We start from the raw sequence: 11,875 nt of genomic DNA on the forward strand, positions 1-11,875 counted from the left end.
CAGTCCACCATCGGGCTCACCCCATTCCAATGTATCCTCGGGTACCAACCTCCTTTGTTCCCCTGGTCCGGTGAGCCCTCAGAGGTTCCAGCTGTCAATCACTGGTTCGAGCAGAGTGAGAGAGTGTGGGACTCAGCACACGTGCATCTCCAACAGGCAGTGCGAAGACACAAGATACGAGCTGATGCCCGCAGAACATCGACCCTTCGTTACCAACCAGGTCAGAAGGTGTGGCTCTTTACACAGAACATCCGTCTCCACCTGCCTTTCCGTAAGCTGAGTCCCCGTTACATAGGTCCCTTCACCGCGCAGTGGCAGATCAACGAGGTCACATACAGGCTAAACTTGCCACCTCACTACAGAATCTTAACTTCATTTCATGAATCACTCCTAAAGCCACACACTGAATGTTTTATCTTCTTCCCTCACAAGATCTGGTGACGATGAGGTACCTCCCCCTCCTGAACTGGCTGACGAGGAGGTCATCTACCGGGTCCGCTCCATCATCAACTCATGATGGTGGGGCAATCGCATCGAATACCTCATTGACTGGGAGGGTTACGGCCCGGAAGAGCAATCCTGGGTTACTCATGATGATGTGCTCAATCCATCCCTTCTCACCCAGTTTCACACCGAACATCCAGATTGCCCAGCTCCCAGGGGTCGAGGTAGCCCCCGTCGTCGCACCAATCGGCCATCAGGAGCCGCCCGTGGAGGAGGGGATACTGTCACGGAGTCAAAACCATCTCAGAACATTATCAACCCATCATCACCAGATCAACACACTCCACCCACTTGTTCACTCTCCCCAGAATTCTGATTCACAGCACATGCACCTCCTCATCAGTACACACTATAAGGACACAACCTGCACTCCTTTGTCTGGTCTCGTCGTTCCCACACGAACAGACTTACTCGATACCAACCTGAGCACTTACCTGCCGAATAGGATCTCATCTTCTGTTGTCTGCTAACAGCCCACCCTGTATTCATTCCTGTTCTACGCCTGCATCCCTGCATCTGCCAAAGAGACATTCTGTTATCTTACAGCTAAGTATAACTGCTATACTCATCGTTGCTACATTCTCGTTCTTGTCCAGTGCCAGCCGTTCATTAAACTGTTTATATTTCACTCACCTGTCTGTCCTCTTCTGTTGTGTGACAGAATTGTTTTAAATCAAAATACTTGTGGAAATCATGTCTGTATGAAGGGCAATAAAAATGTATTATGTCCAAAACAGACATTATCTTTTCAAATGCTTGCCTACAAAAACAACAACAAATGATGGGAAATATTTTTACCTTAACATTTCATTTTCTTCTAAAGATGTTACAGTCCTAAAAGAAAAATGTATAAATAGTGTTAATCATAGTGATAATATACAAAATATATGTAACACACTAAGTAACTAACTAAATGCATACATACTTGCTGATAGACATGTATTTATCCAAGATGGCACATATTCATAAATTACTTTGGAGAAAATTATTCATTCAGGGTAATATTTTATTTGCTTGATTAATGTTTCAAAACTATTTTAATACATACAATTTGAAAGTCTCAGAAATAAAATACTGTATAAAAAAGTAATACAGGTCTAAAAAAATAAGTCAAATGAATTTATAACGGTTCTTGTGTTCAGCTCAAAATAAGTTTAACCGTCTCTTGTTCTAAAAGTAGGAAATGAGGCAGACACACTGACAGACATACTCTCAAGACAGAAATGAGTGAATTAATTTGATTTATGAGTGCATTCTGAGGGTGTGTAAGCACTATTTGAACATGGATTCATCCCATCTGTCACTGCAGGCTGAGATCCATCTCTTGGGAGTTTAGGTTTGTCAGTTTATTGGTAGTGATATGTCTTTGGAAGGCTCTGGCGTTTGTGTGTGTCTTTCAGAGTACCTTCCAAAACATGGGCCGTGCATGTGCACACACATAGTCAAAAAGTTAAGAGATAACATGTAAACAATAATTTGCAGAAAACCATTTGCAGGCAACAAGATGGAAAAAATAAAACATTGCAAATAACAAATGGCATTTTTTATGTTATCTGTCTAATTCTATATTAGACATATGTAAGATTCTTTTGTGGCCTTTTCTGACAAGGAGTAGGTAAAGTTTGCATTCTCAATGCAACAGGTTATAAAACACAAATTTGTGACAGTCCAAAAAGCAAACAGTTGTGGTTTTACTGTATAGAAACTTATTAAATACAACTTTGAATCCATAATCACTGAGATATCCACAACTGTTTTGCAGCCACATGTTTGCCAAAAATAATTTTCTTTTACTATGAACTGTCAAATTCATATTAGCTCTATAAGAATTATCAATTCGAACAACTGAGAGACTTCGTTCTGTCCTTTCTTGTTCTCTCATTCTTCAGTGATGCTTCAGGAAAAACAAAAAGCAAAACAAAATGGAAGGTGTTTTGTAATAGTCCGTTGCTCACTCTTCATTCATTCCCTTCTTGCATTTGTTACACAAGAAAGTGCCAGAGTCTGGGTGGATTTGGTAATCTTTCCATCACTAATGGGTAATTGTTGGGTATTTAATCAGCTTGTCTTACTCTGACCAGCCTGCTGGACATTTTCTGAACATCCGCAATTGGCTGTCCTTCTGTTCTGTTATCCATTTCAATGTGCGTGAATTAAATATTGCAGATTTCTGCTGTACCACTGTTTAAAATATGATGACTAAGGGCTTTTCCACAATCTCTGAGTTTTTGCTATCTTACATGAGTAGGTCTTATAGTTGACTTTTGTTCTTCAGTGATGCTTCAGGAAAAACAAAAAGCAAAACAAAATGGAAGGTGTTTTGTAATAGTCCGTTGCTCACTCTTCATTCATTCCCTTCTTGCATTTGTTACACAAGAAAGTGCCAGAGTCTGGGTGGATTTGGTAATCTTTCCATCACTAATGGGTAATTGTTGGGTATTTAATCAGCTTGTCTTACTCTGACCAGCCTGCTGGACATTTTCTGAACATCCGCAATTGGGTGTCCTTCTGTTCTGTTATCCATTCCAATGTGCGTGAATTAAATATTGCAGATTTCTGCTGTACCACTGTTTAAAATATGATGACTAAGGGCCTTTTTCCTTTTTTGAGAACTGTGGATGAGAATGATGGTCCTGTAAAGACCATGAATAATAGATTCACACATAATACTCCTTGTTTTTCTTGCTCTTGCTGACACTACTGGTACCGTCCATTGGTTTCTCCTTTACAATTGTTCCATTTGACTGGGCTGAATTGCAAATATAGTTGCGACTCTCATCCACGTGGTACGCTCCTTCGTCACGGTTGCGGTATTTGTACATGGCATAGAGAAGAATGAGAATGCAAAGTGCGGCAGCAGCCACTATGCCGACCACCATGCCTGTGGTACTGCTGGACTCGTGGAAAACCTCAGACTGACCAGGATAGCTCTTCACCACTGGGCCTGTAGGGTTAGCTGAAGAAACAAAAACACAGAGGGTCAGTCCATCAAACCTGTCGCACCAAAAATCACCAATTGGGGCAATTTGAAAGAATTATTTGAGTATACTTCCAGCTTTCGCACACAAACGAACACGATCCAAGTGATACACACAAAAAACAACAACAAAAAAAACAGATGGTAAGTAGCTGACCTGTGTAGGTTTCTTGCTACAAATGTATGGGATGATATTAGACTCTAAATGATTAATAGATGCATGCACAATTATCCATGTACTGCACTTGTTCTAATTTAACTTGTCTTAAGACACAGAATAGCTTATATTAATTTTGCCAAACAAGAACTTCGTGACGGTACCTTGGTTTTTCTTTCTTTCTGTAATTCAGCGGCACCTTGTCAGTTATTCCTTCCTTTGTATTATTATTATTATTAAAAGGGCTATTATAGTCGCTAATTTAAGCCATTAGTAATCGCACATTTATATTTAATTAAACTATTAAATTAACTTAAAGTAAACTATAGCTACTAAACGAGCATTTTATAGGCTATAGCGGATCGCATAAATAGCTAGAACATATTTTATTTAGGTGACTTATTACTAAAGTGTTTTCTGAGTCAGTGTCTGCAAAGATGAAGTTGACGATGCTGATGAACGACTTTATTCTCGAAATGTAATTATTTTTATTCTCAACATTTAATTCTACATTTTTCTGGATATTTAATGAGTTTAATCTCGCATTATAGGCTAATTACTTTATTCTGGAGATGTTTTTTTTATTATTGTTTGGCCCTATAATCCTCTTTCTTACTCTCTCATTTGGCACGAATCCAAATGTTTCCATATTCACAATGTTTGCTATTTATCATGCCTATGTAAACCAGGCTTTGTACTTAACCCGCTTACCAAAAAAAAAAAAAAAGTGTTATAATACTTTATAATCTATAAAGTGTATATAGATTCTATAGTGTATCTATATGTTTGGTTGACTGTATTTTATTCTGATAATGAAAAGGCTGTAGCGTTTGCAATGCTGTAGGCCTATATGAAAGGTGCATTTCTCTCGTACTGCAGAGATGGCTAATCAGCATCGTCAACTTCATCTTTGCATAGTAATAATAATAATAATAATAATAGCCTACAAGGAAGGAATAACTGACAACGTGCCGTTGAATTACAGAAAGAAAGAAAAAACAAGGTACCATCATGAAGTTCTTGTTTGGCAGTAGCGTTTGCAATGCTGTAGGCCTATATGAAAGGTGCATTTCTCTCGTACTGCAGAGATGGCTAATCAGCATCGTCAACTTCATCTTTGCATAGTAATAATAATAATAATCGCGAGCTGTGTGTGTGTGGATTGGGCAAGGCTAAAAGGGTGGAACGAATGTCTCAAAATTCAAATGACTCAAATAGAATCGACTCATAAGAGACGTGAATGAATGCACACGTGTCGCCTGATCCACAAATGCACATTTTAATCGCTACATGCACAAATCATGATACTTTAATACAAACAAATATGTCTCTATTTGAACAAAATGCTGCACATTAATGTACAGAAATGAACTGAACAAGATCACCTGATAGATACAGATTCCTTTTTGCATGAGCAATTTATGATATAATAATGCAGAACAGAACATTTTTATTCACAAACATGTCTGTATTTGTACAAATCGCTGCACAATCATTTAATTGTGAATTCCACAGACTCAAATTGAAAGGCATTTGTTTGTGGTTAGTAAGATACATGTAAAAAATGTATGCAGTACATGGATAATTGTGCGTGCATCTATTAATCATTTAGAGTCTAATATCATCCCATACAAATGCTGCTGCTTCTGACTTTTAATATATTTAGATATTGAGATAAATGACTGCGCTTTAATAAATATAATGCTTTTTGGATTTATAATATTTAAAATATCCAAACTGTTGAACAATATCTCTACTAAGTGGAAGAACTCCCGCTGGATGGAACAGGTTGTGGCCATGGGGATGGTTTACAGAAGGACAGTTGTCATGACAGATGCCTCCAACTCAGGTTGGGGGGCGCTGTGCAAGGGCTTACCGACTTTCGGCCATTGGTCGAAGGTGGAAAAGGGCTTCCACATCAACTGCCTGGAAATGCTAGCAGTATGTCGAGCCTGTCAGTTCTTCCTGCCAGTCCAAAAGCAGCACCATGTGCTAATCCGATCGGACAACATGTCTGTGGTGTCCTACATAAATCGCCAGGGAGGCCTCTCCTCGAAGCGTCTCTTCACTCTGGTAGAGTGCTTCTTAGAATGGGCTCAACCCAACCTGCGCTGGCTGAGAGCAGCGCATATACCGGGCAAATTGAACCAAGGAGTGGACATGCTATCAAGGAACAATGTCCCCTCAGGGGAGTGGACGCTCCATCCGCAGACTGTTCAGAGGATCTGGGAGATCTTCGGCGAGGCCGAAGTGGACCTCTTCGCCTCAGAAGACAACTCTCACTGCCCAATCTATTTCTCAAAGACCAGGGACGCTTTGGCCCACGACTGGCCCAACCTCCTTCTTTATGCTTTTCCTCCGATCACTCTGATCCCACAGGTAATCAGGCGAGTGAGGGAACGAGAACACAGGGTTCTCCTGGTGGCCCCCCTTTGGATGAACCAGCTGTGGCTATCGGAGCTAACTCAGCTATTGATAGCGGCCCCTTGGCCTGTTCCGCTGAGACAGGATCTCCTCTCTCAAGCGAATGGGACAATATGGCATCCTCGGCCCGACTTATGGGCCCTGCACCTCTGGCCTCTCGACGGGAGCCTTCAAGCCTCCCAGAGAGAGTCTTAAACACAATTTCAGAGGCTAGAGCTCCAGCTACGAGATGCCTCTACACCTTAAAGTGGTCTTTTTTCTCCGCTTGGTGTCTAAACCGCGGCAAAGACCCTCATACTTCCAATTTGACAGAGGTGTTGTCATTTCTGCAAGAGCTGCTGGATAAGGGACGGTCCCCATCCACGCTCAAATTCTATGTGGCGGCTATAGCAGCCTCTCATGCCCCTATTGAGGGCCAATCGGTGGGCAGAAACAGCGCCGTCATCCGCTTCCTAAGGGGTGCTAGGAGGCTCCGCCTCGTCCCCCTACCGTCCCTTCATGGGATCTGCCCACTGTGCTGAGGGCCCTGAAGGGCCCCACTTTCGAGCCGCTACAGTCTGCCAACATTCGGTCACTATCGCTGAAGACTGCTCTGCTTCTAGCACTGGCATCAGTAAAGCGAACAGGGGACCTGCAGGCGCTCTCTATTAGCCCTGCCTGCCTGGAATTCGGGCCTAACGACACTAAAGTCATCCTGAAACCAAGGCACGGTTACGTACCTAAGGTGCTCTCCACTCCGTTCAGAGCAGAAGTCATTACGCTCTCCGCGCTTCCTCCAACTGAAGAAGACAGAGAGCTATCTCTGCTCTGCCCGGTCAGAGCTCTGCGAATCTATATTGTGCGTTCCGCCCCCTATAGGTGGTCGGAACAACTCTTTTTTTAGCTTCGGTAACCGCACCAAAGGGCTTCCGGTTACGAAGCAAATACTCTCTAGATCAGGGGTGGCGAACTCCAGTCCTGGAGAGCCGCAGCCCTGCAGAGTTCAGCTCCAACCCTAATTAAAACTCACCTGCCTGTAGCTTCCTAGTAACTGTTCAGACCTTGATTAGCTTGTTCAGGTGTGTTTGATTAGGGTTGAAAAACTCTGCAGGGCTGCGGCTCTCCAGGACCGACGTTCGCCACCCCTGCTCTAGATGGATAGTAAACTCCATCTCGCTAGCGTACTCTTCTTCTCTTCCGGACCAAACAACAGTAAGCGGTGCCCCTCTCCCCGTGTTTGTTTTGAAAGTTTTTTAGTTTTTCCTGTTTTTCCCCTGCAGCATGGAAACCGCTGCATGCTTTGCCGCGCCGTTGTCAAGCCCGCTGGACGCTCCGAAGACAGGCCCCCCAGTTCTCCGCCCTCATCCTTGCCCCAGAGTTCGCTCCAGCCCCCGAATCCAGCCCAAAGAGAGCTCCAGTTCCTGAGTTTAGCCCACAGACAGCTCCAGTTCCTGAGTTTAGCCCACGAAGGGCTCCTGTCCCAGATTTTAGCCCAGTGAGGGCTCCAGTCCCCGAGTTTAGCCCAGAGAAGGCTCCAGTCCCCGAGTTTAGCACAGAAAGGGCTCCAGTTCTCATGTCCAGCCCAAGGAGGACTCCAGTCCCCATGTCCTGCCCAAGGAGGGCTCCAGTTCCCACGTCCAGTCCAAGGAGGGCTCCAGTCCCCAAGTCAAGCCCAGGGAAGGCCACTGTTGACTTGGTTAGGCCTACGTAGGCCTACGCTCCATCCGCAGACTGTTCAGAGGATCTGGGAGATCTTCGGCGAGGCCGAAGTGGACCTCTTCGCCTCAGAAGACAACTCTCACTGCCCAATCTATTTCTCAAAGACCAGGGACGCTTTGGCCCACGACTGGCCCAACCTCCTTCTTTATGCTTTTCCTCCGATCACTCTGATCCCACAGGTAATCAGGCGAGTGAGGGAACGAGAACACAGGGTTCTCCTGGTGGCCCCCCTTTGGATGAACCAGCTGTGGCTATCGGAGCTAACTCAGCTATTGATAGCGGCCCCTTGGCCTGTTCCGCTGAGACAGGATCTCCTCTCTCAAGCGAATGGGACAATATGGCATCCTCGGCCCGACTTATGGGCCCTGCACCTCTGGCCTCTCGACGGGAGCCTTCAAGCCTCCCAGAGAGAGTCTTAAACACAATTTCAGAGGCTAGAGCTCCAGCTACGAGATGCCTCTACACCTTAAAGTGGTCTTTTTTCTCCGCTTGGTGTCTAAACCGCGGCAAAGACCCTCATACTTCCAATTTGACAGAGGTGTTGTCATTTCTGCAAGAGCTGCTGGATAAGGGACGGTCCCCATCCACGCTCAAATTCTATGTGGCGGCTATAGCAGCCTCTCATGCCCCTATTGAGGGCCAATCGGTGGGCAGAAACAGCGCCGTCATCCGCTTCCTAAGGGGTGCTAGGAGGCTCCGCCTCGTCCCCCTACCGTCCCTTCATGGGATCTGCCCACTGTGCTGAGGGCCCTGAAGGGCCCCACTTTCGAGCCGCTACAGTCTGCCAACATTCGGTCACTATCGCTGAAGACTGCTCTGCTTCTAGCACTGGCATCAGTAAAGCGAACAGGGGACCTGCAGGCGCTCTCTATTAGCCCTGCCTGCCTGGAATTCGGGCCTAACGACACTAAAGTCATCCTGAAACCAAGGCACGGTTACGTACCTAAGGTGCTCTCCACTCCGTTCAGAGCAGAAGTCATTACGCTCTCCGCGCTTCCTCCAACTGAAGAAGACAGAGAGCTATCTCTGCTCTGCCCGGTCAGGAATCTATAAATCTATATTGTGCGTTCCGCCCCCTATAGGTGGTCGGAACAACTCTTTTTTTAGCTTCGGTAACCGCACTTCCGGTTACCCGGTTACGAAGCAAATACTCTCTAGATCAGGGGTGGCGAACTCCAGTCCTGGAGAGCCGCAGCCCTGCAGAGTTCAGCTCCAACCCTAATTAAAACTCACCTGCCTGTAGCTTCCTAGTAACTGTTCAGACCTTGATTAGCTTGTTCAGGTGTGTTTGATTAGGGTTGAAAAACTCTGCAGGGCTGCGGCTCTCCAGGACCGACGTTCGCCACCCCTGCTCTAGATGGATAGTAAACTCCATCTCGCTAGCGTACTCTTCTTCTCTTCCGGACCAAACAACAGTAAGCGGTGCCCCTCTCCCCGTGTTTGTTTTCCGTTTTGAAAGTTTTTTAGTTTTTCCTGTTTTTCCCCTGCAGCATGGAAACCGCTGCATGCTTTGCCGCGCCGTTGTCAAGCCCGCTGGACGCTCCGAAGACAGGCCCCCCGGCCGTTACGAAGTCAAGCCTGCCGGCCACGCCATTCACCCTTAATCTAAGGAGGAGGATGAGGAGGAAAAGACTGTTCTCCGCCCTCATCCTTGCCCCAGAGTTCGCTCCAGCCCCCGAATCCAGCCCAAAGAGAGCTCCAGTTCCTGAGTTTAGCCCACAGACAGCTCCAGTTCCTGAGTTTAGCCCACGAAGGGCTCCTGTCCCAGATTTTAGCCCAGTGAGGGCTCCAGTCCCCGAGTTTAGCCCAGAGAAGGCTCCAGTCCCCGAGTTTAGCACAGAAAGGGCTCCAGTTCTCATGTCCAGCCCAAGGAGGACTCCAGTCCCCATGTCCTGCCCAAGGAGGGCTCCAGTTCCCACGTCCAGTCCAAGGAGGGCTCCAGTCCCCATGTCCTGCCCAAGGAGGGCTCCAGTTCCCACGTCCAGTCCAAGGAGGGCTCCAGTCCCCATGTCCTGCCCAAGGAGGGCTCCAGTTCCCACGTCCAGTCCAAGGAGGGCTCCAGTCCCCATGTCCTGCCCAAGGAGGGCTCCAGTTCCCACGTCCAGTCCAAGGAGGGCTCCAGTCCCCATGTCCTGCCCAAGGAGGGCTCCAGTTCCCACGTCCAGTCCAAGGAGGGCTCCAGTCCCCAAGTCAAGCCCAGGGAAGGCCACTGTTGACTTGGTTAGGCCTACGTAGGCCTACGTAGTTAGGCCTACGTAGGGCCTCTATAGACCCACAGAGTTCTCCTCTGACGTCTGGTCAGAGGAGAACTGGCCCCCCGACTGAGCCTGGTTTCTCCCAAGGTTTTTTCTCCATTCTGTCACCGATGGAGTTTTGGTTCCTTGCCGCTGTCGCCACTGGCTTGCTTAGTTGGGGACACTTCATTTCCAGCGTTATCGTTGACATGATTGCAAAGATATTATTTAAACTGAGCTGGATGTTGACATCACTGAATTCAATGATGAACTGTCTTTAACTGAAAAATTAGTGTTTACTATTGTCATTTTGCATTATTGACACTATTTTCCTAATTAATGCTGTTCAGTTGCTTTGTCACAATCTGTATTGTTAAAAGCGCTATATAAATAAAGGTGACTTGACTTGACTTGACTTGACTTCTGAAGCCAGACTGGTTGCTGTCCAGGAGGTTGTTCATTAGGAAGTAAATCTGTTAAGTCTTGTTGCACTTTGTCTTTCCCTGTTGTATCTGTGTTCCAGCATCATGTTCAGTCCTGCTTTTTGCAGTCAGTGACTCTATGTCCTGCTCTGTCCAACTCTGCCCAGACTGAAGTTTCTCTGGTCAGCACATACACTCATCTGTCCCACCCAGGTCTCCTGCCTTCTGCATGCTTCTGACTCCTGGTCTGTTCCAAGTCCCCTGGTACACATTGGCTTTATCTAGCATCATTGGTAAGGCAAGGCTGACTCCTTCTCACAAAAATGCACTTTGATACGTTAGCCTCATAACTTGTAGAAGTCAATGATTATAGTGGCACTTTGTGGTAAAAAGCAGCAAATGTATTTGCCATAGAAATGGTGGTGTAAAAACAACAAAACACTTATAGTTGAGTAACATCTGTATTTTTTAGCACATGTAGCACAGGTGGTATAGCCACCTTATTTTTTAAGTTAAATGGCAAAGCTTCCAGTGTCAGTTCCAGTTACTTTACCTATACAAAAACATTTTATGATGCTTGATATTAAGCTGAACGGTTAAATTTTACTTCTCTGGTGGGACGCTGAGGTAAAATTGAGCGAGAATGAACAGAGGAGGCAGTGTGTTTTCTCTCTCATAGTGAGGGATCATTTGCTGGAATGCAGCCGTCTGCTCCATTAAACAGACCTTCACCACAGATTGGACTGCATCACCAAATAGTCCTGACAGAGAAACAGGTGCACTGTGGTGGCACACAACAATGAAGTCCAGGATTGCACTGCAGAAAATAAAATCTGATGCAAGTGAGCTCTTATAAGGCAACAATGTAGCTTCTTATGGACATTGCTTTATTGGCATCAGTCAATGGACGATGTTGTAATAATTTTACTTAGTTGTAATCCATCATGTAGGTGGGTCTGTTGTGAGACATAGATCCTACAATGTGTATCAATGAAAAACAGTGTTCCCTTTCAGTCACAGCTCTCAGAATTGAGATCCCAATTTGTCGGTCATCCGACGTGACATCTCCGTTCCCTCCTTCAGGGAACGAGGGTTACCATACGTAACCGAGACATTCTTTCATGTGAGTAAGTGAGAGAGACACAAAGCATTGGCTTTGCTGTCTTAATTTCCTTCCTACAGGACTTAGGCCAAGTCCCCAGGCTGTGATCTCATGTCATTCCTCAGAGATCACAGCATGCAAAGAAAATAGAGCAAAACTCACACAAATATTAGCAGCTGGAAAAAACATTCCAGCTCTCCACAAACTCAAATCTTGCTCAGATACTCTCAGGGCATGGTGGCTATAACATATATCAATATTTGTCTCAATACGCCAATCAGAGTTTATTAAAACCAGGGTGTGATATGTTGGGGGGGGGGGGGGGGAAAAAAAAATAAATAAATTTTTCACACTTTT

At 45.5% G+C, this 11,875-nt stretch overlaps 1 protein-coding gene across 1 annotated transcript in view; it reads right to left on the reverse strand.

Moving 5' to 3' along the window:
• Positions 1–1,571: 1,571 nt before the first annotated feature.
• The window catches only part of LOC107558206 (neurexin-1a-like), a 157,154-nt gene continuing 146,850 nt past the window's right edge, over positions 1,572–11,875 (reverse strand). The window contains 2 exon segments of the mRNA XM_016241830.1: positions 1,572–2,771; positions 3,111–3,498. Coding sequence (XP_016097316.1) covers positions 3,162–3,498 — 337 coding nt within the window. The 3' untranslated portion in view covers positions 1,572–2,771; positions 3,111–3,161.

Source organism: Sinocyclocheilus grahami, unplaced genomic scaffold (assembly GCF_001515645.1).
Source record: "Sinocyclocheilus grahami isolate Dianchi unplaced genomic scaffold, SAMN03320097.WGS_v1.1 scaffold636.1, whole genome shotgun sequence".
Taxonomy (NCBI): domain Eukaryota; kingdom Metazoa; phylum Chordata; class Actinopteri; order Cypriniformes; family Cyprinidae; genus Sinocyclocheilus; species Sinocyclocheilus grahami.